Source organism: Galendromus occidentalis, unplaced genomic scaffold, assembly GCF_000255335.2.
Source record: "Galendromus occidentalis unplaced genomic scaffold, Mocc_1.1 scf7180000075584, whole genome shotgun sequence".
NCBI classification, from domain to species: domain Eukaryota; kingdom Metazoa; phylum Arthropoda; class Arachnida; order Mesostigmata; family Phytoseiidae; genus Galendromus; species Galendromus occidentalis.
The window spans coordinates 32587-58291 of NW_003803574.1; the positions used below are offsets into that span (position 1 = coordinate 32587).

The window sequence follows — 25705 nt, forward strand, 5'->3', positions numbered from 1 at the left end:
TGCCACGGCAGATACCCTCGCTGACTTCTGGCAGAGAACAAGCCCTGTTCTATGCTGCTAGGCTCCTGTGGAGAGATTTGAAGATCCTCTGGAGAGGACCGGCGAATATTTCGAAGCCCTCGCTCGTGAGTTACCCACCGCTCCAGCCGCCACGAACGACGACGCTGACGTGTGGCGCTGGTGCGGCCCCGCTGGCGCTCTTATGGGGTCACTGACAACAGCACCGCAAACGTCTCAAGAACAGGTCGGCTCGTAGTCAGCTGTTCGCACGAAACAAACTCAGCTATGCCGTCCGAAGACTCTCTGAGCAAGCGAGTGAAGATGGCAGCCGTTGACTCTGCGTTCTATCTCCTTCAGGTAACGTTGAGCGTCGATTAGAGAGTTATCAAATATCCTAAAATCGGAATCTGACAGTGCATTCGGTCAGCGGAAGTGGTGTTTATTAGTCCATTTCAACGCGATTGAACTTCGGACTCGTCCCCTCGCATCACTTTCATGCACGCAGGGGGTCAATTTATTTTTGGTTCGGAGATGGTGATTCAGTTCCGGAAAAAAAGTCGTTTCGAGTTGCCTCTCCCAAGTTCGGACGACGAGAAGCGGTCTGACGACTCTCTTAAGGATTTTCCTCATTCCGCGAGAGTTGGCTCACAGATAAAGACGGAAATTTCTCGCTTGCGGCTCCGGAACGTGCGGCCTACCGAAACTTCCCGCTTCTGGAGGGTATGAGCAAAACTGTGTGCATTCCAGGAGGCCGTCTTGGCAGCGAACCGGTACAGAAACTATCTTGCTCTCATCGGATTCCTATACTGTGGGAAACTGGGATGCGCCGTCACGTCACGAGTATACGAAGCATTCAAAGTGCACATGCTGTCCCGGATCTGGAAAACCGATCTGAAGAAATATGGACAGTGGGCTCTGGTCACTGGTTGTACCGAGGGGATCGGGAAAGAATATGCGCGACAGTTGGCCGCTCGAGGCATCAATATTGTCCTCTTGAGCCGTAATCAGACGAAATTGGAAGCTGTCAAGAACGAGCTCGGTGAGTTCTAAAAACCTAATTCCCCACGCTCATAGCTCAAATAAAAGCTCGTGGGCTCCGCTCACCTCTCGAAACTTATCGCCGATGCATGTTCTCGCAGAAACAACCTACAAAATCAAAACGAAAGTTGTTGTCGTTGACCTCTCCGACGGCTTCGAGGTGTGCAATACCGTTTGGCCGCAGATCGAAGGACTCGAGATCGGAATACTCGTCAACAATGCAGGTGTCATGTATGATCAACCATCTCGGTAAGTTCTATCCATTGTTCTCTTGAGGGAATTTCGAAAATTCGTAAGCATTGCCGAGCGAATGAGAATGCCAACCCTCCGTGAAGGAATTTTACTGACCTCATCGTTTTTCGGAAGATTCTGCAACGTGCCGGTCAAGAAACTGAATGAGCACATTACCATCAACATGCAAGCAGTCATGTTAATGACCTATATGGTTCTACCGCAAATGCTTGCTAGGTGAGATTTTCAGCAGACGGGTGAATAGTTCGGCGAATCCGGGAATCATCGAATCTACGCATGACTCTCATTCCGAAAGATATCCAGATAGAAACGAGCTCTCCTCTGAGAAACCGTCGCTTTGCAGGAAGAGAGGATTGGTCATCAATATGTCCTCGATTGCGGCCTTCTACCCCCTCCCGTTGATGACAGTGTATTCAGCGTCAAAGGTTAGCGCCTCTGTGGATCTTCTCTCACGAAGAATGATATCATAATGAAAATTGTAGAGGATCCATGGGGCCTAAAAGCGTGAACGATAGCAGCGCGAGATTATTTTCGGCTTTCCCCCGGCAGGCATTCGTCGACTGGTTCTCACAGGGTTTAAATGTGGAATACGGCTCTCAAGGCATCGAAGTGCAATCGCTTATTCCATCTTATATATCCACAAATCTCGTGAGATTCTCGAACTTCTTGTCGACGCCATCGTTCATCGTTCCCGATGCTAAACGCTTTGTGAGCTCAGCTCTTGACACCGTCGGATACTCTAAACGGACCACCGGATTCTGGTCTCACGGCCTGCAGGTAAGGTGTCAGATAATTAGCTTCCCGTTCGTGTAACATACGACCGTAAGACGCTCGTCCGAAGCAATCGCCGGAGCCTGAGCTGATTCCCATCGCTTACAGTATTGGTCGATGGAGCACATCCCACAGTGGCTATGGAGCATCAATTCTCAGCTGATGTTCAGAGCAATCGACAACTCTGCTGAAAGGAAGTTCTGAGAAGACATACGCACACCGATGGACCGCAACTCTTCTCGGAATGTAATGACGCCTCAGTCATATATAAGGTGACGCTCTAAGAGCACGTGATTCGAAACTCTTCAATTTATTGGATTCCATGCAGCGGACGCAACGGATGGGAATCCCGAGGTTAATTATATTTATGCATGGCCGGACTAGTGTTTAATCCTCCTATTCTCTCTGAAACTTAGCACTCGATTCTACGCTGCGTATCTCTGTGACAAAATGCGCATCAGAGCTGTGCATCTCGGATTCATACAAATAAAGGTTCAGTCTAAAAAGGTAAAGCGTCTGTTCTTTGGGATACTATCCGATCTCGCGAAAGCATGACTGGTTCCGATCGACACCTACAATATTAGCGGAAATCTAGTGAGATCTCGGATATCGATGATCGCAGATCAAGTTGTGCGCTCCGATAGCGGCAAAGGCGGCAAGAGTAATTCCTGTCGAGTCCGCGAGCGACGTGACCCCCATCGAGAATTCCTTGTATTGAGGTGCCACCTAGGGTAAGAAACGGTTCATTACAGTGGGGACAGGTATGATGAGATTCTCCTCTTACTCGGGCCGATGATTGTGAGAAAGCATTCAAGTGCTCGGCGGTTCACGAGGCAAATCAAGCAACTCACGTCTTGGGAAAGCTTGTAAAATGTGTTGACATAACTCGCTCCTCCGAGCAATCCTTCGTACACGATCAACACGACTACAATCCAGAACGAGGGTATAAAGCTGAAGAATGCTTCGAACGTGAAGAAGACGGCGTTGATGATCTGGAGAATCGGCATTATCCACAGATGCCGTATGTGAACAATATTCACAGATGATCGAGATATGAAAACGCCAACTTGATAGCACGTTTGGTACCAAGTGTACTGGGTATTCGGCGTGTAGATGTTGAACGTTATGATATCGGTCTGCGGAGGATAGGCTAGTGAGCAACGCAAAATGATCTCTCATAGGGCCCCGAATTCAGAGATTCGCACCCACCAGTCCCTGATTGATGAAATATTCTGCGAAGTACACCAATCCGAGCGGGATCATGTACTTCAATAACGGCTGCATCAGTTTGAGTTTTTGCGAAAAAGACAATGTGGGACCAGATTGCGTTGAACTGGGAACGCAGCACACGCTGGAAGATTCGGCGATGTTCTCATGGGACTCGCTGCTGGGCTCCCGAGGATGTTCGAGGATCACCCAAAAACTGGAAGGTTCCAAAATTATTGACCTGGTCACCTCCGTAGTACATTGAATACTCGGGCTCGATGACGTCGGTGTAGTCTATGGAATGAGATCGTTCCGAAATACGATAATCTGAACTTACGAAACAGCCAACAGAATCGGGATCGCTATCATCAACCTGAGAGTGAGCTCATCGCTCAATTTCAATATCATCAACGCGTAGGCTCCTGCGCCAGCGACCCCTGCCATTCCTGTACCGGACGACCATGCTGACACAACATTCCTGCGTGGAACAGAGCGCATAAATTGAGAATTCGAGGCTGTAAATATCCCTCCAGTTCGCCGACTAAGCAACCATCGGCATTGAGTCGTTGGATCGGAGCTCCTACTCGGAAGTCTGCTCCTGACGGATACTCGACTGACGAAACTGACGTTTGGTAGTGAGATGAATACTTCAAGAAGGCGATTTCACCGAGTCCACTCCCAATAGATCCAGCTACAACTCCACTGTAGCCTATCCATTTGACATCCGGGTTCGTTGACGACGTCAAAACGAAACTCGCGACGTCGACGATAACAACCAAGAGAACTTGCAGGCTTGAAGAGACGAATGATAGATGTTAATTCTTTGAAAGCTAAAATGTTATCGGGGACTTGTGGAAGAATTCGAGTCTTGCCAGACAGGCCTCTCGAGCGATATGACGGGTTGGGGAAAGGGAAGGGTGATTCTCTCAAAGACTTATTCGGAAGTAACTCTCCGGTCCCCTTTTTGAGACTTAGGTGAGGGATTCGAGCGATAGACGGTACTTGGTCTCCCTCCCGACCGTTCCGTAGCATCATTCACGACGAGTCGGGAGGAGATGGCAATCAGATTGACTCACTGTATTTTCAAATTGATGAAAGGTCCGATAATCTTGATTATCAACGCTGGAAGAATATTGGCTAGCAGCACATTCTGAAAAGCGATTTTTGAGGTATGCTGATGTACGTCTGCTCAGAACGATAAAGCAGCTCCATACGAAGACATGATATAGGACGGGAGAAGAATTCTTTCTTTCGAAGCTCATCCTTCTAAGAAGTAGCCTAAATCAGCTCGGAGCGGTCCCTCAGCTCAAGAAAATCAAACTCACCCCAGCCGATGAGGGTTTGCACTTGCCGTCCTTCGAGCCTGAGCCTTCCCCCAATATGTGTCCGGCCGCTGATAACATGACAACATATCCGAAGTTGTTACAGAGCCCTAAGAGCCTTGAATCGATTGATTCTTTAAAGATCTGTGAGCTCATCACAAAACTCATGCATAAAGATTACGTTCCAGCGTCGGCGGTGTGCAGATGATGACAGACTCACCAGAAAGCTATCAAATTCCGTCTCTTTTCCCTGGTCGAAGTTTCTGCAACAGAAGAAAGAAATGCTCGTCACCGATAGCTCATCACTCATCAGACTCCGACGATGGCACGGAAGAAACTTGAGATGAAATAACAAGCGAGAGACCTCGACAGTTTCCGGAAGTCAAAATTTCACAGTTCTACTATCGTGGAGAGACCCAGTGCACTGAGGAGAAGCAGTTAGATTGCATGGCGAAGACACCCCAAACTTCGGTACCTCGGATCTCGCCGGATAGGAGTCCTTCCTGCTCCTCCCCCTCCATTGTCGGCCTCCTCCGTCACTGCCGCGTCATTCTCCCCGACTGAACGACATTCCCTGGCTAGTTCGAGTGTACTGGATACAACTACATCGAAGCAGCGTAAGGCTAACACACACGGAATTTAGCGTCTGCTATTTTCGCGTTACGCTGTCTTGCGCGTGCGCTGTAACACGGCCAGCTCCCCGCGAGGGCGAGCTAGACTGCGATATCAAAGAGGGATCGTGCGGACTCCTTTCGCGGGAGCTCCGAGGCCGACTCAATGTGGCATTTTAATCGATGGGCGGCCGTGGAATGTCTCCATCCGAAAAATTCACGGAGAATACGCTCGAGCCCGCTTAGGACCCTCTCGTGTCCTCAAATCACATGACGCCGGAAATCAGGATTCGTATCTAAGAGATCGCCCTCGCTCGAATGTAAGCTTTCATAAAGTTCTTTACCGGCTTGATTGTCGTCGAATTCTCGCATTTCGTCCATCGTTCCATCGTTCGTCATCGTGGCGCAGAGGGTGGGCAGCCGACAGTGAGAAGGAGGAGCACCGAAGAGTTCTAGAAAATAATCCAGGGAAGAAACATGTCCGGTCTCCGCAAGCGCCGATAGTCTCAAGGAGTACAGTAGGTGCAGCTGCTGTAGCGTAGACCACAGGAGTTCTTTGATGACCTTTCTGGTTCTTTACTTTACGCCGAAATGACTTTACGAGGACCGGATTACCCCCTCTCTCTCGAGGCGATTGACTTTTAAGTCCACAGATCCTGCTCTTTCGAGCCCTTCGAGACGCCGGGACGGCTCGATCACGAATAAAGATTTGGAAAAACGAACCTTCTGGGGGCACGACGGCCATGGCTAAAGTTTCAGAAGTCATGGTCAAGGGCGAGTATTCGGCAATCGCCGTCTGAACGCGGTTTTCCTCAACGAGATCAACTTTATAGGCTGGAGGACTCTCTCCGAAGACGAAACTTCTTTGCGATTCAGGGCCATCCGAAGGCAAGCGAATTAACGACCGTGATTCGACATTTCAATTTTCGGAGACTGAAATTGTTCATGGAGTCAATATTCATAACACTTTCTGATCTCGAAGACGCCAGACAACTGAGATACGAATCATATGCTCCAAGCGGTCGGAGTGGAGCGTTTCCGTTCTGTCGGTTCTTACGGACTAGGGTGGACGCCTGAAGACATGTGCGACTATCTAACTCGACTTACAATGATTGAAGAATTTCGGGATCGTTTTCCGGCACCGTCTTCGATTCCAGGCAGCGACAATCCTTATAGTTTTGGGACGCCGTCTACCGATTGTCTTGATCTGTAGGCGTCCAGGTGTCACTACCGTCAAATTCTGTTATAGATTCGTCGTTCGATAAAAGCACTCGATTACCAGGCCATCTGTGTATTCCGTGGAGCGGATTGGATCAGAGGCCATAGAGCGCTATATATTCCGTGTTGGCTTGTCAAGTGGCTCCCTAACCCCGGTAGCCCTGACCAGGACAGTTCCTGAAATATTCCAGACTTCGCCGGCTCAGGTCTCGCTTGTCCCTCGCGCCCTGGGCGCGTGCATGAAGGCAGCGACCCCACGTTTTTTCCCCATTAGAATATATAGTTGTGTCGCCATATCGAGATCCATATCTTATCTCGGAGTTCAGGGCTAAAATTCGTGGATGGTGCCACTCTAGTGGTGCCGTAGAAGCCTCGCCAGATGTCGAAGCAAATTCGGAGGGCTTCAGTGCTCGGATCTGTGAAAGTGTCTGCCTCCTAGCTCCGTGTGCCTGGAATCACGTCACGCCGACAACGGTAGGCCTCTCATGGCGTTCCGAATATATTCAGTATCAAGGGGGCGACAGAAGCTCCAATCGTAAGTGAACGAATGACCGAGGACGAGCAATTTTTCGTTCCAGCAATTCTCCGGCACCCGAGCGCTCTTCAAGGGTTTTCCAATATTCCACGGACAAACGTCCCCGCCGACTTCGGATTTATGACGTTCCAATTATTATTCGTCGCAGATAAAAAAACGATTTCGCGACTCTTCTAATAGAATGCGATCTCGATTCCACGAGGGAGAATTTAGAGAACATGCGTCGTCATCCGACAGAGAGCTCTGTCAACTCGAGGCAAGAGGAGCCGCGAAGTGGTACCGCGGAGAGGTCCCACGAAGTTTCAGGGCACCCCAGCGTCGCTCACTGACGGTCGTCCGAATACGACTTTGGTCATGTTCGATCGAAAATGTATGCATTGTATGAATCAATTTGAGGGCTCTGTCGATACGGATTCCCTCCCGGATGCTCTGAGGGATGCCCTTACCGGACCTCTCCCACAGCTGGACGCCAGGAGGCTCGGGGAAGCTTGGCTTTTGAGAAACCTCCGAGGACCTGCTTCGGAGTTCGGACGTTGGCGAGCGCGCTTCGGCGTAAAATCGAATTCTATCCCTCAGCCTCGATGCCGAGCCATGGTTTCAGGAAGCAATTCCCCTTTCAGAAGGGAGCTGAGGCTTTCACCAGTTCGACGCACTGCAACGGAAGCTTGAAGGGATCACGGGAGCCTCATGGCACCGGGAGATCATCTGTCGAGGTCGAAGCCAAGGAGAAACCTCCGGTGTGAACGAATCACTTGTAGATTGTTCCAAGGAGAGTATCAACGAGAGAAAGAGCTCAGCGCGTTCAGTATCCCGGCTCGGAGTTTCAAAGCTCCAGGAGGCGATCAGTACCTCCGCTGCTTCGTGAACCAGCGAACTAGTCGAAGAGCTTTAAGCTCCCTGCCTGGAGTCCTTGATGAGGCCTGCCTCGCTAAGCTGGCAGCGGAGGAGAGAGTGCTCGATTGAGGCCTGGAAGCTCTCGTTGAGGAAGAGCGATTGAGTCAGGATCTTCCTTTCCCTCTTTCCCTCTTACGAGAGCATCGGAAAGGTACTCGCTGAATATTGTTCGTATGGTGCTCTCGAATGTAACGTTGAGGTCCTTCCCTCGAGCGAAATTTGGCCGGGCTGCATCGGGAAACAAAGGCTCCCGAAGAGAATTCGGAAGCAGAGATGAAGATAGTGATTGGAGAGAAAATCGTTCACTTTTATTTACAGCTCTCATGCTCTATTTTGTAGAAAAGAAGGCTCGGCCTGCTCAGGTCGTCCTTAACACCATAGCCCTGGGCTTGCGAGTCACCTCGGTTTGATTTTCCTCTATGAACAGGACGTTCCGGGAAGCGCGGTCATCTACTCCACTCGGTTTTCTTCGGGAATTTTCGCTTCGTTGGCTGGATCGTCCTTGTTGTCTTTCCATTCCTGGATTTTCTTCAAGATCTCCTGAACTAAGGTCCTCGTTCTCTCTTCAATTTGACCGACCTGTTCCACGGCTTGACACATTTGGAAGAGTTTCGAGTCTCCTTCCATTTTAAGAGCCACATCCTTCCTATACGCGACCAGATTGTACAGGATGCAGAAGCCACTGTAAATGAGATTTGAATGACATCAGAAAATTTACCGCAATCGCTCCCGCACCGAGCAGCCAAGCGCTACTACGCGGATCTACGCGCAGGTGAACATTTCCGATCGTTTTCATCATCAAAGTACTCACCGGTATTGGAGCTCAACGTTTTCGGTAAGGCACGCGGCTCCGATTATGTCCTCCCACGCTCGCACTCCGACGATCTTTGCGCACGCTATTTCACTATTCGAAGTGAGAATTGCTAGAGCACCAGCTGAGGCCATCCTAGTATCCATGTCCTCTTCGCCGAGAATCAAGGTGAACAATTTCACTCTCTCTCCGTGCTCGAACATTCTCTGCGTCTCTTCCAGAACCATAAGATTGAGCAGACATTGCGTAGCTGCTCTGCGGAGCTGCTCGTGATCTTCGAAAACATAGTGTTCAATTGGATTGAGTCCGTCTTTGACGATCCTCTTGCGGACCGAATCGCTCACGGCCGCCAGATTCGTCAGAGCCATCAACGCCTCAAAGTTCTGAAGGCCGGTATTGCTGGCATCGAGCAGATCCATGAGCGGCTTCACGGCATCGTAGGCTCGCTGTCCCGGGAACGCGATTTCGGGGTTGATCGTTATACCGATTCTGGCCAGAGCTTGAGCCGCGATCACCTTCCCTGGAGCGGTGTTATTCTGAGTCAGCTGCAGGAGGCAACGCGCCCCACCCTGCTGCACAACGATTCCGCGGAGTTCCGGAAGTTCACAAATTGCATTGAAAATCCTCGAAATTATCTCTCGAGAATTCTTTGAATCTGTCGTCGACAGAGCCACGAGGGCATGCGTGACTCCGTTCTCCGCCAGGATGCGTGTCCGGTTCTCGACGTGCTCCTTCGCGTCGAGAGGATGCTCTTCAGGGATGTGTTGCTTAGCGAATTTGGCCAATTCGATCATTTCGGGGATAACCTGATACGGAACACGACGGATATAATAAGCGGAGGCTGCTGCGATGCATAGACTATAGCGTGCGGGGATCCATTATGGAACAGATTCGGAGCTAACACCCACCTCTTGTTTTTCGTAACTGTTGGTGAGATTGCACAGGGTAGTGACAACACCGTAAAGCACAGTGCTCTTGAGCTCCTTGGCGAGATTTATCAGAGCCGTGAGCGCAGCTTTGTCGTCGATGAGGTCCTCTTTCACGTCCGCGTCCAGCGTCAAATACGACAAGCCCTCCGCAGCCCATTTGCGTATGTCTTTGTCCTTGCTCGGATTCACCTGAGAACAAGAAGCAGAACGATGCAAAGGTTCATCTCGCGGAGGATCTCGGATATTGCGCGCAGATATAAACGAGCCACCACTCCTCAGGGAGCAAGCTCTCCGAGAGCGAACCGTACCAAGAATTTTCTGCAGGACTGAGCGAATTTCAGCGATGCTCCATCGCTGAAAGGTCTCATGGCCGCGTCGTGGCCGCCGAAACTGCCGAGTTTACACAATCCCACGAGGGCGCGAACACGAATGTTCTCGTTCTGACTCTTGTATAGATTCTTGAGGATGCTCGTACCCGTCGACAGTATTGAAGTGCATTTGTCTTTCTTGGAGGCCGCCGCGATCAGTGCCTCGGCGGCGACTCTCTGTTGAACCTCGTCGTCGGATCCCGCCATGGCTATCATCATCTCCACGACCCCGGATCGGGCTAGAACGCTATTTCCCGCCTCCAGAGGACCCAGGAGCAAGGCCGTTATGGCAGCGGTAGCGCGAATCTGAAAGACGGAGAGACAGCGTCCAGGATGTAACTTCTCGCTCGGAATCAATTTAGAGTGTGAACCTGGGCGTCATTTCAGCGCGGGAGTCGGAGTTCGCGAACCCACCTTCGGCTCCAGGGCGTCGCCTGTAGTCAGCTTCTCGTCAACGAAGCTCATGACCTTGTCGCGGTAGAGATCTTTCGCCGCGTCGTGATCCATGCAATACCAGAGACGATCGAGACAGACTGATACTTTTGGCTTCGTCTCCGATGTGACCTCCATCGATGATTCGTACCGAACTTCGGGTAACTCCGAAGCGACGTCCATCAATCGGTACAGGCCGTCGCTTTGGACCAGTTTCAGACCCCAATCCAGCGCGTGATAATCGGCATTCTTCGTGAGCAGCTCGAGAATCGCGTCACGGCCAATGCCGGAAATCACTCGGGAATTTACGGTCTTCACCAGCGTCAGCATCACCTGGGAGGGAGAGGATTCCATGAAGAAAACGAGTGTTGAGGCTTTGAAGAGGAAGAATTATTCACCGAAGGCAGCAGTTGGGTGGATACAAACCGAGTCGATTTCTTTGCTGAACTTCTTCATTATAGCTTTGTCGCCTTTGCTATTCTCCAATGTCATTCCGGATATGGAGTTCATGATCTGCTGAACCATGAACTGCACGGAAATGATGAAAGCTGGCGTTTTTGAGCAGAAAAAGTCCAGCAGGTAGGGCAAACCTGTGGAGATGGTAATGGATCTCTCATGAGAATAGCCGCAATTCGAAGCGGATTCGACACCGACTCCGAATCGCTAGATCGCCGAAGATCAGCATTCGACGACTCCTTACCCAGAATCTTCACAACCATGAGGCTCTGGTCAGGTCCCCGTTTACAGATTTCTCCGAATATTCTCACACCGGCGTGATTGAATTCCTCGTTCTTGAAACTCTTCATGGCCGAATGCAGAGTTTGAACACCCTGCAGCTTCGTTATGATATCGGCTCCGACTCTCTCTCGGCATATGACAATTAGATTGTTGACAGCTGCCATCTTCTTGTCTAGGGGCTGAGATTGATCTTTTATAACGTTAAGCATGCTTTCAGCTTTGCTCTTCGTGCTAGATTGTTCTTTCGCGATATCCTGGAGTTTGGCGCTGAGTCGTTCCAGGAGTGGCAGGACGGTCTGATTCTTCGGTTCCAAATGCAGGATTTGTCGCGCATCTTTGAACGCAAGATCCGTTTTCCCGAGAGCGTCATATGCCTGCGCTCTTCGGAACAGCGCCTTCACGTTGCTCGGATCCAGCAGGAGGACAGTCGAAGCCTCTTCCCGGGCATCTTCGAACCTTCAAATAAAAAACAAAAACCTGCAGTTAGAGGTCTCGATTGACTGATGGCTCCGAGAATGATGTCAAATATTCTTTGTGGAAATAAGGAGAGACTTCGTACACCAGGAGCTGCATACCTGTCAAGTTTCAAGTACGCCATGGCCTTGTTGTTGTGTAGCACTGCTTTGTTGGGCAAATCGCTCTCAGTAGTGATCTTCAGGGCTTCCATGTACTTCTCCAATGCGGCACAATAATCTTGCTGACGGAACAATTGATTGCCCTCCTCTTTTAGCTCGTCCACACTCATCGTGACCATTTTCTTTCGTCTAGAAGGGAGAAAGTTCTCATGTCAAGTCACCAGATCGATGTTACGAGCTGCGCCCTCGAGGAAGAACACGGACTGATTTCTAGAAACGTACGACGGTCTCCCAGCCTTGTCGAAGAACACCTCGATTCTTCGAATCGATCTCTTTGCGTAGCCCCCAACGATGCCCGCCTGCGATTCCTTGAATCCTCGTCGACCGCGGGTGGCTCAGGACGTCACAAGTACTCCGAGCAAGAACTCTGTGTTCCGAATGACGGGAGCCTCCGAAGCTAACATCGAAATCTCAAACAAGGAAGTGACCGGCACAGGGTTCGCGCTGCTTCTCCCGGCAGAGAGGGAAAGGAGGTGCAGTCTATAAATAGAACTGGATGGGAGGGTTCTGGAGAATGGAAGAAACCTCTGGAAAACTGGCGATCTGTTCGAGCACATGCTCGCTCCCTGTCAGAGCCCATCCCCCGGCTGGATGATCGCTTGGAATCACGCTGGGATCGACCGGAGGCTAAGACCCACATCTTGGAGGGACACAGGGAACCCCGAGTGAGAAGTTCCCGTGGGAGTACCGCGTCGGGATCACGCTCATGTCCAGCCTATGGTCAACCCACCTATCCTCTAGAGTTGTATCGAAGTTCTCGAGGACGAGCGCGCCGAGTTGATGCTCCTAGCTCTCTGTCAGTGACATGCGCTCCGATGAACTCGTGAATCCCATTAAGGAATCGATCGCTGATCCAGAGACATCCTGAAACAGTGTCCGCACCATAAGAGTCGAACGTTCAAACCTCTGCCGCCACAACATCCTATCGTCCCTCGAGAACGTCAAAACACCAGAGTGCCGCACGCTACTGATCGGGAGGTCTTTAGTCAGCTCCGAGGTATGCGCGAGCGCGCTCCGATCCCGAAGCGTTCGAATGGAATGAGCTTGAAATCCGAAAAAGGAATTATCGAGCTCGCCGGAAACCCGAGCTCGGTCTACTGATTGGGAGATTCCCCATCGTTTTCGTGAATGCTCGCGTGAAACCACAAACGCTCGAGACTCAAGAGCCTAGCCGCGGGGACTCGCTGACGGCTCGGATATTCATTCGGTTCTGTGTGTCGTCGAACGGAAGTTCGGTCAAAAAAATGAGATCTCAGATTTCGAATGAAGCACAGGAATTTATTTACATGGAATGAATTCCTCTCTCCTCGTTAGTCCCGCCTCTATAAAATTCATCATCCTCATGGTGCTCCATCATGCTTAACTTCCATTCGATTGAATTGCGGAGAGCTGGGAGGAGCTCAAGCCGATTCCGGTTTGGAGTCACCGGAACTCTCTTTGTTCGTCCAAACTCCTTCCTCGGGCTTTTCCTCCTTGTCATCGGCGCCCGCCTCAGACAGCTTGGCAAACATGTTCTTGTAGAGATGCTTCTCTTTCTCCAGTTGAGCTCTCCGCTTAGCTTTGGCGATTCGGAGTTGGGACTGCGCAGCTTTGTTGTCGGGTTCCAATTCCACACATTTGGTGAAGTCTTCGACGGCATCATCGTACTCCTTGATGGAGAGTTTGGCCTGACCGCGACGGAATATCGCCTTGACGTTCTTACCATCCATGGCGATTATCTCCTCACAGTTGGCAATGCATTTCAGATGCTCATCCATCTTCAGATGAGTCAACGACATGTTGAGCAGCGCCGACAGATGAAGAGCATTCCGCTTGGCAAGCTTCTCTTCGTCAGTCGGAGTTTCGTTCTTCATGAATTCGTGAACCCGCTCGTAGTACTTCAGAGCTTGATTGAAGCGACCTGCCTTGAAATGCTCGGTGCCTCGAGCTTTGTCCTTCTCACCGGTCTCGAGCTTCTCATCCAGATCCATCTCCCAACTCTCTCGGGCTTTCTCGAAATTGTGCAGAGTCACGGTGTACGAGACTTCCTTGAGATCAGCGGGGATTTTCGGACCGGACGCGTACTTGCCCTTCAAGATGATCTCAGCTTTCTCGCCTTTCTTCATTGTCTGAACGGCTATCTCGACTCCTTCGGGGACGTCCTTGAGAACCGCCTCCCCTACAAGGAAGGTCACATCGCGTTCATCGAATACCTGTCCGTTGTGATGCCCTCTGAGGTGCAGCGTGCACTCCGAGAGGTCTTTGGGGTTCGAGTACATTTCCCCCTTGGTGATGATTCTTTTCTGGATGGATTCGTCCTTATCGGGTGATATGTCCTCGAAGGACCAGCGGAGAAGTTCGACTTCGAAGAAGAGAGTCGCGTTCGGCGGAATCTTCGGGGGGGATCCTTTTTCGCCGTATGCGTACTCGGACTTGCAGGTCAGCCGGCACAGTTCGCCTTTTTTCATCGAAGCGACACCGATGTCCCAGGCTTTGATCACCTGCGGAGCAAGCGACACTTCAGCCAACGGCTGCGCGGAAAACCACAAATAATTATCGAATCATGACACTTTGCGGTAAGGAGGTTCGAGCTATGACCTGGCCGACTCCCAACTGGAACTTGAATTCTTCTCCGCGGTCCTTGGAGCTGTCGAAAACTGTTCCATCCTCGAGAGTTCCGTGGTAGTAGACGTACACAGTGGAACCTTCGCAAGGCGACGAGTCGCCTTCTCCCTCTCGGAGAACCTCCTTGAGAACTCCTCCATCCTTTTCCTCAGTCAGGTCGACCGGGGTTGCCATCTCCACTGCTGCAAGGAGGCAAAAAATACCTCAGAGTTTCAGTTTTCCGATGAGGAGCTCGAGACACTCATCTTCCGGGTGTCCTTCACGACTTCGACGTTTTGGGTGGGGAAAATGGATACTCATCCATCAGAAGGCGGAGGGTAGAGCTCTCTTTGAAAACTTATCAATATTCGACAGGGGTGGAGGGATATTCAAGAGTTATTTCGATCGAATGCCTCGATCGAGCTCCGACATCGTGCTCGCTCGAGGGTCCCCTGGGTTCTATGGAGCCTTCTAGCGCTCGGGGACTAGGTTTAGGCAAATATACGACAAAATGTGTAAAGGTCTCGGGAGATTCACGAGCATATACTGATGAGGGCTCCCGGAGCCGGATTCAATTTCAGGGGCTCTCGCGAGTCTGGACGCTGTCGTGCCCACCGTGACTGACAACGCCGGTTCCGGGATTTGACCGGGAACACGCGCGCGAGAGACTCATTTTCCTCTCCGTATCCATTGTACCAGAATGCTTCACCCGATCATCGAGCTCACCTACCTGAGATGATAGTTCGTAGGGAAATACGCGCTGAGGAAAGTCGAGGGACGCACACGAGTCGCGACACTCCGGCAAACTTATCGAGAAATTTCGAGCAACTTTTCAATACCTTCGCCTATTGCTCGCTAGAGGGCGCTGTTGCGAGAATTTTTCGGTTGAAGTCCCCCGTAAAATCGATAAGGAACACTGCATGGGACTCGGAGAAGTCGAGCGTGGTGACTTTCAGAAGCATCTGCACCCTGACGTGAGCGACAGGTCGCCTTGGAATGAGAAAATGTTCCATCCGGAAAATGGCGCGCTTTTCGCGCGGTCAAACTCAAAATTTCAATGATCGTATCGCTCCTGCTTCTGGATCCTGAAATTCGCATGAAGTGAGAACTGCTCCAAAACATTCCGGTAATCGAATGTTCTTCCAGCCCGGGAATCTCGTGAGCCGATCCTGCATCCGGCACTCAATCGCGCGTCTGTGATGGAAACCCTGTCCGGCTGCCGTGCCTAGGGACGTGGATGAACATTCACTATACCACGCAGAGGATTGTCGCCTTACTTTCGTCGGTGTCTGAAACTGGTCCAGGGACTCAGCATGGCCAGGGAAAGGACCGCAGAGGATTTAGAAGCGAAGTTGGAATTGGCGAAACTCTCCCGCAAGGATCTGGCGCCTCTCAGTCAGAGTCTGTTCTTCCACCCTGAAGACAACAGTGATCTCATACTGATTGAGATGGATTCTCATCTTATGGAAGAACTCGGGAAAAACTTGACGATACGTGGTGAAGCCGAGGACGATCTGGTAGTGTGTACCGGTAAGCGCTCGGTACGCTTCTTCGCAGACTGACGTCAGATCGATCCCGATGCACGAATCCAGCCTACTGTTAGAGAAGCTGCGAATCGATGACAGAGGGCTCCGGCAAGGAATCCCTAATTCTTATTGGTTCTTTGCAGAGTCCCGAACATACTCCGTTCGTGAGGCCGAGATTTCGAATTCTTTGCTCGTGGTCCCTCACTTGGAGATCTTGAGTAAAGAAAACCCGGGAAGCGAAGGACTAGAGTCGAAGCGAGTCATCAGAACTTTTCATCATTATTGGGAGCCGAAACAGATGAAGCCGTCGGCAAGGAAACTACACAGGTAAGATCCGGTAGATGCCGAATTCCTCGAGAATAAATTGGTAACTGCTGTACGCGACCCGTCCGATGAGTCAGCGCAATCTTCTCCGTCGAAGTTAGGCTGTGCCGTCGCGTCGGAGACCATATCTCACCGTTTCTCATCGTTTCAGGATCCTCGAGCGCCGCATGTACCGCGGAGAGGTTCTCGATGAGCATGATGAGTCAGAATCCTCGAAGACTTCCTTCGAAGACTTGTTGGATGTTGTGCAATCTTCCCGAGGAGAACTTGAGGCGATGCTGGCATCCATCGGTGCGATCCCCCACCGAGGCAAATACCGTCTACTCGACTTCGAATATAAGTGTCGCGTCTTGGAGTTCATCCTCACGTCAATCGAGAGCAACTCCATGGATCTCGGAAATTTGAACGTCGAAACGATCGTCAGCGAAGTTTCCGACCTAGAGCCCCGATCTATCGTCGAAAGCATACTCAACATGTATCTGAAGCCTGGTGGAGCTTGCCTGGATAAGGATAAAGTGTGCCGAACTCAAGCCGAAGCTCTGTTGCGCAACGGCGAGAGCTTCAAATTGACTGACTTTGTAGAGACTTGGAGACAGAGTTTACCCGAAGGTTTCGATCCGGATCTCAGCTGTCTGTACGGGATCTCGTACACTAGTGATGATTCCAACCCTGCCAGGGCAACGATACATTACTTATCATTTTGGGATCTTCCGGAGCAAGAATCAGCACGGCTGCAAGCTTTACTACGTCTGAAGAACGCCTGGAAACTAGATGAAATCAAGCCTTACATCGAAGATTTGACTTTGCAGAACGTCAACTCCCTGCTCCTGAAATATGCACGAGCTTTCAAAGTTGCCGGACAAACGTTTTATTCAAAAAAATAGACCCTCGAGACTCGTTGAAGCATCTAAATGGCTATTATTTGTAATATACATACTTCAGCGAATCGGAAAGTGCAGTGAGTGAACGCTTCACTGAATAAATTCCGTCGGCGGAGCAATATCAAGTTTCCACGCCTTTCCTCTCTAGAAGACGGCATGTGGAGGGGAACTTGGAATTGAAGCCCCAATGCTGGAGATTCGTGCAGATTCCGAGGTTTCCGGGAGTCGTGGGCTCAGTGGACCTCGCTTTGAATTCGGTCACGAGTCACGCCATGGAGGCAGCGACAACCCGCCTTCATCGTGGAGAAATTTTGAATTCGCGCGCCAATGCCACCCGAACAGCTGTACTGAGCCGCATCTCCGCTCTTCTGTTGTTGTTTCTCCTTGGTGTGAGGGCTCTCCCTGCAGCTGCCAAAAGGCAAAATGTTGATCCGACTTCTCACTTCGAAATTGCCCGAGAATCTGAAGAAAGTACTCTACAAGGCTGACCGGTACCACCGGCTGGGCTGCCTGCACGATGATATGTGGAGAGATTCACCTCTGATTGATGAAGCCGTGCGTCGTCTCCCGAAGAAGGTGAGCTAGCCTCGTGCCCTTTCGCCCTTGATGTGAAGTTCCGAGCGAAAACGTCCTGTCGCCCAGATATCCGGATACCGTCGGGAGTGGAAGCTTCTACGGAGATTAGCGGGAGTTCGCAGAACGTAACTTCTTCCGGGCTGACCCGCGGTGTTCCAATGTTCGGGGCCCGAAAGAATACATGGTATCAAAAGCCTCTAAGAAGTCGCGAAACAGTTCGGGTAACGCACTTTGCTACGATTAACAGCTGAATAATATACTGATAGGTCTCCGGAAGATGGAGCCCTTGAAAGTAGGTTGGTCGGCATCCTTGGGAACAGTAGTTACCTGGTCGAAGCTCGGAATCTCTACAAGTTGACACATTCGGGATCCGGAGGATGGACGGATGGAGGGTCAGGGGATTTTCGGACTAGATTTTTTCCCGACGCGGTTCCCTCATGAGTTTCCATTACAGGTGCAAGACGAGCGGAACTACCGCATCGTGCGAGCCTTCCAATTGAGCTTGACTCATACGCTGCTGCCGGAGAAAGAGTGGACGTCTTACGATGCTGACCATTACTACCTTGAGCCGTACATCAAGGAGGTCGAGGAGGAGATGGAAGAAATCAAACAATGGCTTAAAACTCATTAGAAGCAGTCCTAATAAAGTATATTAAGTTTTAGTCCATCACAGTCGTCTCGAGCTCAATATACGGATCTAGACATGGCTCCAAGATAAGAAAGAGAAGTAAATAGAGTAAGCAGCGGGTATATCTCGCCACGAACGCGCGGTAGAGGAAGTTTCGAAGTTTTTATTCGAGTTCATTGCTTTTCGTAGATCTACAAGGGTCTCCGATCATGAATGAGCTATCGCCACAGTCCAAGTTTGCCTATTGTTCAAACCACCCCATATTCTTTGAGGAGGTTGCTCGCTATAACGACTCGTTGGATTTCACTCGTGCCCTCGTAAATCTCGGTGATTCTAGCGTCCCTGTAATGTCGCTCGGCGGGCATATCTCTTACGTAGCCCATACCGCCCAAAATCTGAATCGCCTGATGAGCGCAAAACGTGGCGGCTTCACTGGCGGCACACTTCGCCATCGCCGCCTCCTTGGTGAACTTCTTGCCCTGGTCCTTGAGAAAGCATGCTTGGTAGGTCAATAAGCGCGCCGACTGCAATTTCATTTCCATGTCCGCGAGTTTGAACTGGATTCCTTGTAGCTTGTGGATAGGCTGGTTGAAGCATTCTCGCTTGCCGGTGTACTCGATGGCGCAATCCAGGGCCGCCTGGGCGATTCCCAAAGCCTGCCCTGCGATACCGATTCGACCACCATCCAAGATGGTCATCGCGATTTTGAACCCTTCGCCATCCTTGCCCAACCGATTCGCTGCCGGAATCTCAACGTCTTCGAAAATCAAGGGTCCGGTCGAGGATCCCCGAATTCCCAACTTATCTTCTTTCTTAGGGCGTGAGAGGCCATTCGTTGGCATGGGAACTAGATACGCGTTGATACCCCTGTGTTTCTTCGCCTTATCGAATGTGGCAAATACGACAGTGGCCTCCGCCTCGAAAGCGTTGGTGATCCAGGCCTTGGTCCCATTCAGGACAACTTTATCTCCACTGACTCTCGCTGTGGTGCTCGCAGCTCCAGCGTCCGAACCGTTTCCGGGCTCCGATAGTGCAAAGCAGCCGATGTGGTCACCCTGACGTGGAGAGAAATTTCGACTTCATCGCAAATGTCCTCATGTGGCATAATCTGACCTCTGAGTACTATCATACTAACCTTTGTGAATGGCGTGACCCATTCCTTCTTCTGCTCCTCTGTTCCGAACTTCAGGATGCCGGCTATGTACAACGAGTTGTTGACACTCATTATGACTCCGGTTGTGGCGCAACCTCGGGAGATCTCTTCCATAGCGATCGCATAGGACAAAGTGTCGAGCTCAGCCCCTCCATATTTCGCTGGTGTCATCATCGACAGCATTCCCAGTTCGCCAAGTTTCTTAATCTGGAGAATTCCATCAAGTCATACGTTTGAATGACATGGAACACGAATGAGGCGTCGTGAAAACCATCGATAGGAGTAGACCTTCTCTTCTTCTCCGAGAATCTGAGCGATTCGAAATTTATTTTCCGGAGCTCACCTGTTCTTTTGGGAATAACTCCTCCTTATCGATTTTACCAGCGATCGGCTTCAGTTCCTTCTCGGCGAAGTCTCTGCATGTGTGCCGAATCATTTCATGTGTTTCTGTTAGACCGTAGAAATGGGTGCCTCTCTGTTGCATAGCCAGAGGCCTGCTCATTGTCAGTACGCGTCTGAGCATCATCTTGAGTGTACGAGCAGCAAGACGATTGAATCAGGAAACTTTTCCGAAATTCCACCTGAGGATCGACAATCGCTCTATAGCTTTAAAGCTCCGATGTATCCTCCTAGAAACAGTAGTATCTTGCCAAGAGTTGCCGAACTTCGACCGGGCGGACTTTGCAATGCATTCCAAGGACCGATGGCGATATTTTTGGTGATGCTTCGGTTCCCTCCAGTGCTCTGCACCGACGACGACAGAATCACCTCAAAGATCACGGACTCCGCCTCTCTCTCCACAGAACTCACGGCGTGATCTTCGCGGATTTGTTTCAGGAAGCGCCAGCTGGAATTTGATTTCCCGACACACACGTCTTATTTCCGACTCGAGAGATGATCACCGGCTTAGAGACGACTCGTTTTGATGAGAGAGCACCATCGTCGCGATATGCCCAGTGAGAGGAGGGAAAGACGATCGTCTGCTGCGGTGAACCTAACTGTAACCATTCGAAATCAAAGCCTCTGCGATGAAATGGAGGGCGGATCTGTTCCATTCCCGATGGAGTACCTCCATTTGTATTTAGCTTCGAGCTCCCTGAAGAATCGAAGAGACCTCCAATATTATCGTGATATGGACGGAGCTCTCTGCTTCAAGAACCGCCGTGTTTGGAAAACAGCTGACTCCCCATTCTCTGCCGGCAGCATCTCTCCGATCAGTTCACCTCTAGCAGGATGTAATTTTTGTCTCGCTTTAAGCATGTCAGACTGTTCGAAGCGGATATGCATATGAGCCCGAATCTACTTGGAGCGTTGCGATTCTCCAACTTACACCTCGTGCGACGTCGAACAAGCTTCCCCTGCGGATATCAGGCAGTCTCCGATGCGTCTCTGAGAAGGAGAGATGGATCACGCAGCTCTATTCCGACGCAGGAAAAGCATGAAACGCGCGGACGAACGATCAAGAGATTTCCATATCCGCCGTCTCGACAGGATGAACTCTGTGAGCTTGCAAGAGGCGAAAATTCTGTTCGCTGATGCGAGAGTCCGCGAGAAACCCGGATCGTACTGACTGAATATCCACGCAGGCGACGTTGGACGGGGGAAGACCCATCGCGAAATTACTGCGAGGGCTCCCGAGAGGCCTCGCCAATTGTCTCTCGGGGATCCACTCTCGCTCGAGTGCTGCGGACGCACTACCCGGAGTCCACATCTCGACCGCTCCTCCCTCGCATGGCCCGACCTCATGATTCGGAACAGGTCTGGGTTGGACTCATGCTGTCTCCCGTTTTTTTGAAGAGGTACTCGGATGCTCGGCGGAATCGGAAATTTCCTTCCCTGAGCCTCCGGAGGCTCTCGTGGCTATCTGTGAATAAGCGTGGCTCCTCTTCTCGGGATTCGCTGCTGTCCGTGTCGCTCGGAGTCATTCGTTGAAAGTCCTCGGGATCGGAAGCGAGAGCCCTATAATATTGCCGAGGTTCTCTACAAGGTCGAACCCATGCTTCCGCTAATCGCATTTTCGATGCCGCTGCGGTCATCTATGAAATCCTTGCCTAGCCGCGCCGATTCCTTCTGACACGCGAGAGACAGGTGCTCGCGCTAGAAGTTCCCAGAAGAAATACTCGAAGCAATCCTTAGTGAATTATTTTTATTAGAGGACTCGCTGCACACTCTTCGGGCCCGTCTCCACGAGGGATCCAAGAACACCTCAGGATTCCGAATCCTCTGCTTTCTTGAGCCTCGCGGTGACTGATCGGACTCTGTGGAGCTGAACTTCGTAGTACTGTAACATCAGCCTCATGTACTGTCTGAAATTTTGTTTGTACTCTATCCTCTCCTTGGACGAGTCCAAATCCTCAATCGACTTCTCACACAGTTTTTCCCGGAGACGATTAATTTCCATGAAGAAATTGAAACACTCGTTCAGTCTTTCCTTCAGATTGTCGATGGAGGGTAGTTCCTCATCATCGAAAATCTCATTTTTCAGGCGGAATCGGAGAATCCTGCGATAGAAAGCGATCGCGGACGTTTCCGATCTTGCCCAATCATTCTCCATCTCGGCTTTAATTTCGGATCGGATTCGGTCCTCATCAGAGAAGCTCTCGATTGACCCTATCTTCTTTTCGAGCCTCTTCTTCAGATAGAGCAAGTTCCTCACTTCGTAATCAACAAATCTGATCTTTTCCTCGTCGTTCGATCCGGACGATGCGCGTGGCTTTTGATTTGCGAGGTACTCGGCGAACTCCTTTGATCGCTTTTTGAGCGCCGCAACTTCTTCGCGAAGATCCTCTTTTCTCCTCTCCAACAAGGCAGCGCCTGAGGGTTGCTCGCCAGACACATCTATCTCGGGGATGGCGCTCGAATCTTCGAACGCCGGCTCTGATTCGTAATCCATGGGGCTTGTCACAACTTATCGGGGCACGGCGATTACGGTCAGGAGTGGACTCTCCTGCTATATTCACACACACACAAAGAACGACAACCTCAGAATGAAAGCTTGGAATAGAGACGAGTCCCGTCAAGCGCACAAATAATATATTGGGCTACATCGAACATTGACATTCCACAATCCTTCGGAGAATGTTCAATCGGAGAGGATCTGCTCTCGCGGGCAATCAGTCAGAAGCTCAGAGCCCGTCTCCTCCGCGTCTGTGTATCCAGCTTCGCGTTCGATGGGCCTTCCATGTGTATATGGCGAGAAGAAGCCCATTAGCTCGACTGATCAGCGTCATCATACTCGGGAACACTATGTACAGGCGCTCATCAGTAAGGTCTAGACCGATTCTTCTTGATCCTCGCTTTCGGCTCCGATTCCATCTGCGGAAGAGAGGGGTTTGAATCGGAAGCGTCAAGGATGATTTTGTTCTTAAAGAAAGGGAACCGACAGGGAAAGGGGCCGATGAGAATCTTTAACTAACCTTTCTGTCTTCATTATGCTCGGCGTCTATCTGCTTCGTCTCCGAAAGCCACCTACAGATTATGCCGTCATCGCCGGACGTCCATACGGTACAGGATCCATCCGTTGCGTGAATAACGGCGGTTTTCACGAGATCCCTGTGTCTGGAAGATTTTTTCTGAGACCCATTCCCCAGGGATGAAACGTGTACCCCGGTAGCGCTCCAAATGTCGACACAGCCGTCATTATTTGATGAGATGAAACCGATATCGGAATCGATGTTGCAAGAACATACGATGTGGTCGACAGAAACCTGCGAGAGAACCTTCGCATTGAAAGTACCATGTTCGATACGTTTCTCATGGTGTTCGGATGCTGGAAGGAGCTTGAGCTTACGTCAATGTTTCCTTTCTGAAGACTTTCCCTGTTGTGCCTCAAGGAAGGTTCGGCTTCCTCGGCTTCCCACAGCTGAAACTCTTCTTCTGTGGTCGTCACCCCTAGACGATCGACTCCCTGAGATGACTGTGGAAGCCATGAAAGGTTGTCCTGAAGGAGGAGCGATCCTTAGAATGATCCGTCAGCCTTGAGATGGATCAGTGGGAGGAGAATACCCAACACAGTTTTTCGATCTCAACGGCGCTGCGACCTCCACGACTTACGACGGCGCATTCAACATTCAAGGTGTATTGGATGGCATCGTCTTCGGATGATTCTTCGAGGTCGAAGACGTTCACGAGACCATCGACTGCCCCCGTCGCGAGGACGAACTTCTTTTCTGGATGAAACCTCACCTCCAGACGGAAGGAAAATTAATGTTAGTAAAGTGAGCACTGATTCGTGCGAGCTTCACGGGATAGAATTCACAGCACCTACTTGAGTGATATCCTTGCTGTGGCTGTCCCAGTATCCGCCCATGAGCTGTTTCGACATCCTGATGTCCCAGAACAGAACGAAAGCATCCTCCTTGACAGCCTCGCTCCCAGCAGCCACCGTACATTCGTCCAAGCTAGCATCGCAGCAGAGCAAAGGTTTCAATTCCTCGTTGGCTTCTGGTCGTGTGGCTGGAATGGAATGGGTGTAGGATCGAGAAAGATAGATCAGAAATGGGGAAACCTATCGGAGATCCGAATCGTCTGAATCCCAGTTCTCGCTCATGGAGTTTCCTATCTATGTATGTATTCAGAAAGCCGACGGCTCTGTCAGTCTCCCCCAGGTCAAAGCTCTCGCCTCGGTGGAGCCTGTTTATGGAGCGAACTCAGCTTCATGTAGTGAACTCACTGCTAGCCAGAGTCAGGGCGGGTTCTTCAGTTCGTTCATCCCACACCCGAATGTATCCGTCGGCCGCGCTTGATATCAAGCAATTCGGATTGACGTACCGAATGCCGGAGGGAGCGTTGTCCTGAAATGTGACCAATGTCCAAGCTTCTTCCTACGGTGCAGAAATCTGTGATCGCAACCGCAGAAGGCCCTGTTCCATCTTAAATTAACTCACCACGCTCAGCTTCTTCACAGTGAACTCTCTCTTCGAAACAAGCGATAGAGCATCGAGAACTTGTAGTTTCAAGGCGACTATTGCGCTTAGACTGTCATGCCTGAAGGAAGGAGGTATGGATGATGAGTGACGTTGCTGAGTCTCTGCTCCGAGTGTCAGATTCGGGAGATTACCATCAATCGTGGCTCCGCAAATGACTCGAGCACGCGCGTATATAGTGAATAGCGCCAGCGTGACCCGACAGGAATTCCTTATCTCGGTCCATCATTGTTGGCAAGTGTCAAATGGTGGGCTCCCTTTGCGATCGATTCCGACTCACCCATTGAAGTCGATCGATCTGACGAAGGAGTCATTCTCGATCACTTTACGGTTCGTCAAGTTCATTCGCTTCAGTTGATCGAACATCCTGCGTGTGGAGCTCGCAATGACGACTTTCTCGGGACGGCGGAGACCTCAATAATCTGTCCTAGAGTAAAGCTTCTTCGGTCGCCTCCATAGTTCCATGTATTCTCGTTCGATCGTTCATCTCTCGCCCGCCAAAACGGGTCGAACACGTGCGCGACTCGACTCTCCGTGTGCGGCCCTTTCCACTCCAGCAAACCCCACACGAAAAACTCTCCCCATGCCCAAAATCTGAGCAGACGAATGCACCGGTTGCAGCGATCGCACAGCTTTCTAGAATCAGGCGGAAGCTCTACCAGAAGTTGCGCCGAAACGGGTGCATGCGGTCTATGGCGCTGAGAACGCTTCTCAAATCCAAAGATTACTTATAGGCGTTGACAATGAATCCGATGATCTTTGCCTGCCTCCCGATCGGGAGTCCACGCGCGCGACATCTCCTGGTGCGCCATGCCATTGGAACTCGGATATTGCGTCGAGAAGAGAGCATCCTTAGATCTTCGCCCCCGGGATCCAGTCACTCCCCCCACCGGTGGCGAACTCGTGCACCGTGTGATTCGAGCACTGGAACAACGGAGGGCGGACGAGCCCGCCGCCGTCCCGGACGCCGCCCGCAACTATTCCTCCTAGAAATACCAATGGCTATTCGCCACAGGAGTCGATCCATACCGTCTCCAGAGATACTAGAAATTAACCTTACGTCACAATAGTCGAGTGAAACGAGGAGTTCCTCAACAGCCTCGGACGTTTCCCCTTTCTTTCAGCAGGCACCAGAAATCTCGCAGATAGCTTCAATCCCCCTTCGAATCCCCGTCGAAAGTAATCCCGCATGAATGGGATTGAAGCGGATTTTGAGAACCCGATGCCTCTGAGCGAGCCTGGGCTGAACCCCGTACTTTTCTCCGAGGTCGTCAGTCGGGATCAGAGATCCGACCCCCAACCTTCCGACGCCCGATGGGTGCTCAGCCGCCCAGCGCACAGGCCGTGAA

At 50.9% G+C, this 25705-nt stretch overlaps 8 protein-coding genes across 9 annotated transcripts; 3 read left to right on the top strand and 5 right to left on the bottom strand.

The window, feature by feature from the left end:
- The first annotated feature begins 181 nt into the window (after positions 1 to 181).
- LOC100902245 (inactive hydroxysteroid dehydrogenase-like protein 1) lies at positions 182 to 2573 on the top strand. The gene is made up of 7 exons (XM_003737607.2): positions 182 to 357; positions 748 to 1039; positions 1140 to 1287; positions 1405 to 1506; positions 1634 to 1715; positions 1840 to 2067; positions 2170 to 2573. Exons 1-7 carry the CDS (start codon positions 286 to 288, stop codon positions 2263 to 2265), a joined length of 1020 nt encoding a protein of 339 aa, XP_003737655.1. The 5' UTR covers positions 182 to 285; the 3' UTR covers positions 2266 to 2573.
- Positions 2561 to 5764, bottom strand: Cln3 (CLN3 lysosomal/endosomal transmembrane protein, battenin). The gene is made up of 9 exons (XM_003737606.2): positions 5545 to 5764; positions 4810 to 4852; positions 4593 to 4707; positions 4344 to 4417; positions 3895 to 4059; positions 3605 to 3745; positions 3271 to 3484; positions 2913 to 3197; positions 2561 to 2787 (listed from the first exon to the last, which is right to left on the bottom strand). Exons 1-9 carry the CDS (start codon positions 5597 to 5599, stop codon positions 2653 to 2655), a joined length of 1227 nt encoding a protein of 408 aa, XP_003737654.1. The 5' UTR covers positions 5600 to 5764; the 3' UTR covers positions 2561 to 2652.
- A 2400-nt stretch (positions 5765 to 8164) lies between these two features.
- Positions 8165 to 11879, bottom strand: unc-45 (unc-45 myosin chaperone). Its single transcript, XM_029111571.1, has 8 exons — positions 11701 to 11879; positions 11088 to 11581; positions 10814 to 10977; positions 10370 to 10720; positions 9896 to 10261; positions 9567 to 9776; positions 8659 to 9464; positions 8165 to 8529 (listed from the first exon to the last, which is right to left on the bottom strand). The coding sequence occupies exons 1-8, from the start codon at positions 11877 to 11879 to the stop codon at positions 8298 to 8300; spliced, it is 2802 nt and encodes a 933-aa protein (XP_028967404.1). The 3' UTR covers positions 8165 to 8297.
- Positions 11880 to 13022: 1143 nt separating this feature from the next.
- LOC100902527 (peptidyl-prolyl cis-trans isomerase FKBP4) lies at positions 13023 to 19148 on the bottom strand. 2 transcript variants are annotated; one of them, XM_029111575.1, is made up of 4 exons: positions 19134 to 19148; positions 15074 to 15198; positions 14338 to 14546; positions 13023 to 14240 (listed from the first exon to the last, which is right to left on the bottom strand). In XM_029111575.1, the coding sequence occupies exons 3-4, from the start codon at positions 14536 to 14538 to the stop codon at positions 13161 to 13163; spliced, it is 1281 nt and encodes a 426-aa protein (XP_028967408.1). In that variant the 5' UTR covers positions 14539 to 14546; positions 15074 to 15198; positions 19134 to 19148; the 3' UTR covers positions 13023 to 13160. The 2 variants fall into 2 exon arrangements, with proteins under 2 accessions (XP_028967408.1, XP_028967409.1); XM_029111576.1 differs by lacking the exons at positions 15074 to 15198; positions 19134 to 19148 and having other exon boundaries at positions 14338 to 14848.
- LOC100905654 (sister chromatid cohesion protein DCC1) lies at positions 15657 to 17077 on the top strand. The gene is made up of 3 exons (XM_003737630.1): positions 15657 to 15873; positions 16013 to 16196; positions 16345 to 17077. The coding sequence occupies exons 1-3, from the start codon at positions 15657 to 15659 to the stop codon at positions 17075 to 17077; spliced, it is 1134 nt and encodes a 377-aa protein (XP_003737678.1).
- On the top strand, positions 17445 to 18312 carry LOC100902961 (cytochrome b-c1 complex subunit 7). The gene is made up of 2 exons (XM_003737612.2): positions 17445 to 17650; positions 18105 to 18312. Exons 1-2 carry the CDS (start codon positions 17498 to 17500, stop codon positions 18279 to 18281), a joined length of 330 nt encoding a protein of 109 aa, XP_003737660.1. The 5' UTR covers positions 17445 to 17497; the 3' UTR covers positions 18282 to 18312.
- Arc42 (Activator-recruited cofactor subunit 42) lies at positions 18409 to 20355 on the bottom strand. Its single transcript, XM_003737610.2, has 4 exons — positions 20242 to 20355; positions 19775 to 20012; positions 19414 to 19638; positions 18409 to 19333 (listed from the first exon to the last, which is right to left on the bottom strand). Exons 2-4 carry the CDS (start codon positions 19955 to 19957, stop codon positions 18527 to 18529), a joined length of 1215 nt encoding a protein of 404 aa, XP_003737658.1. The 5' UTR covers positions 19958 to 20012; positions 20242 to 20355; the 3' UTR covers positions 18409 to 18526.
- A 2097-nt stretch (positions 20356 to 22452) lies between these two features.
- On the bottom strand, positions 22453 to 24890 carry LOC100902814 (WD repeat-containing protein 89). Its single transcript, XM_003737611.3, has 8 exons — positions 24637 to 24890; positions 24318 to 24417; positions 24104 to 24224; positions 23699 to 23886; positions 23485 to 23616; positions 23222 to 23371; positions 22848 to 23138; positions 22453 to 22746 (listed from the first exon to the last, which is right to left on the bottom strand). The coding sequence occupies exons 1-8, from the start codon at positions 24720 to 24722 to the stop codon at positions 22693 to 22695; spliced, it is 1122 nt and encodes a 373-aa protein (XP_003737659.2). The 5' UTR covers positions 24723 to 24890; the 3' UTR covers positions 22453 to 22692.
- Between the last annotated feature and the right edge of the window lie 815 nt (positions 24891 to 25705).

What these genes read in the sequence shown, in the direction of transcription:
- unc-45 (XM_029111571.1), bottom strand. Translation starts at nt 11,879, where the DNA reads ATGGTCACGATGAGTGTGGACGAGCTAAAAGAGGAGGGCAATCAATTG. An exon ending in GCGACGCCCTGGAGCCGAAG is followed by an intron (nt 10,262 to 10,369) that starts GTGGGTTCGCGA and finishes TCCGTCTTTCAG; the next exon opens with ATTCGCGCTACCGCTGCCAT. An exon ending in AGTCCTGCAGAAAATTCTTG is followed by an intron (nt 9,777 to 9,895) that starts GTACGGTTCGCT and finishes TCTTGTTCTCAG; the next exon opens with GTGAATCCGAGCAAGGACAA.
- Cln3 (XM_003737606.2), bottom strand. Translation starts at nt 5,599, where the DNA reads ATGACGAACGATGGAACGATGGACGAAATGCGAGAATTCGACGACAAT. An exon ending in GCAAACCCTCATCGGCTGGG is followed by an intron (nt 4,418 to 4,592) that starts GTGAGTTTGATT and finishes ATCGCTTTTCAG; the next exon opens with AATGTGCTGCTAGCCAATAT. An exon ending in TATTCATCTCACTACCAAAC is followed by an intron (nt 3,746 to 3,894) that starts GTCAGTTTCGTC and finishes TGTTCCACGCAG; the next exon opens with GAATGTTGTGTCAGCATGGT.
- LOC100902814 (XM_003737611.3), bottom strand. Translation starts at nt 24,722, where the DNA reads ATGTTCGATCAACTGAAGCGAATGAACTTGACGAACCGTAAAGTGATC. An exon ending in AGATCGATCGACTTCAATGG is followed by an intron (nt 24,418 to 24,636) that starts GTGAGTCGGAAT and finishes TCCTTCCTTCAG; the next exon opens with GCATGACAGTCTAAGCGCAA. An exon ending in CTGTGAAGAAGCTGAGCGTG is followed by an intron (nt 24,225 to 24,317) that starts GTGAGTTAATTT and finishes GTCACATTTCAG; the next exon opens with GACAACGCTCCCTCCGGCAT.
- LOC100902527 (XM_029111575.1), bottom strand. Translation starts at nt 14,538, where the DNA reads ATGGCAACCCCGGTCGACCTGACTGAGGAAAAGGATGGAGGAGTTCTC. An exon ending in TCCAGTTGGGAGTCGGCCAG is followed by an intron (nt 14,241 to 14,337) that starts GTCATAGCTCGA and finishes CTTGCTCCGCAG; the next exon opens with GTGATCAAAGCCTGGGACAT.
- LOC100902245 (XM_003737607.2), top strand. Translation starts at nt 286, where the DNA reads ATGCCGTCCGAAGACTCTCTGAGCAAGCGAGTGAAGATGGCAGCCGTT. An exon ending in CTGCGTTCTATCTCCTTCAG is followed by an intron (nt 358 to 747) that starts GTAACGTTGAGC and finishes TGTGCATTCCAG; the next exon opens with GAGGCCGTCTTGGCAGCGAA. An exon ending in CAGTGTATTCAGCGTCAAAG is followed by an intron (nt 1,716 to 1,839) that starts GTTAGCGCCTCT and finishes TTCCCCCGGCAG; the next exon opens with GCATTCGTCGACTGGTTCTC.
- Arc42 (XM_003737610.2), bottom strand. Translation starts at nt 19,957, where the DNA reads ATGATGCTCAGACGCGTACTGACAATGAGCAGGCCTCTGGCTATGCAA. An exon ending in AGTTATTCCCAAAAGAACAG is followed by an intron (nt 19,639 to 19,774) that starts GTGAGCTCCGGA and finishes GGAATTCTCCAG; the next exon opens with ATTAAGAAACTTGGCGAACT. An exon ending in GGGTCACGCCATTCACAAAG is followed by an intron (nt 19,334 to 19,413) that starts GTTAGTATGATA and finishes TCTCCACGTCAG; the next exon opens with GGTGACCACATCGGCTGCTT.
- LOC100905654 (XM_003737630.1), top strand. Translation starts at nt 15,657, where the DNA reads ATGGCCAGGGAAAGGACCGCAGAGGATTTAGAAGCGAAGTTGGAATTG. An exon ending in CGATCTGGTAGTGTGTACCG is followed by an intron (nt 15,874 to 16,012) that starts GTAAGCGCTCGG and finishes GGTTCTTTGCAG; the next exon opens with AGTCCCGAACATACTCCGTT. An exon ending in TCGGCAAGGAAACTACACAG is followed by an intron (nt 16,197 to 16,344) that starts GTAAGATCCGGT and finishes TCATCGTTTCAG; the next exon opens with GATCCTCGAGCGCCGCATGT.
- LOC100902961 (XM_003737612.2), top strand. Translation starts at nt 17,498, where the DNA reads ATGTTGATCCGACTTCTCACTTCGAAATTGCCCGAGAATCTGAAGAAA. An exon ending in TGCGTCGTCTCCCGAAGAAG is followed by an intron (nt 17,651 to 18,104) that starts GTGAGCTAGCCT and finishes TTTCCATTACAG; the next exon opens with GTGCAAGACGAGCGGAACTA.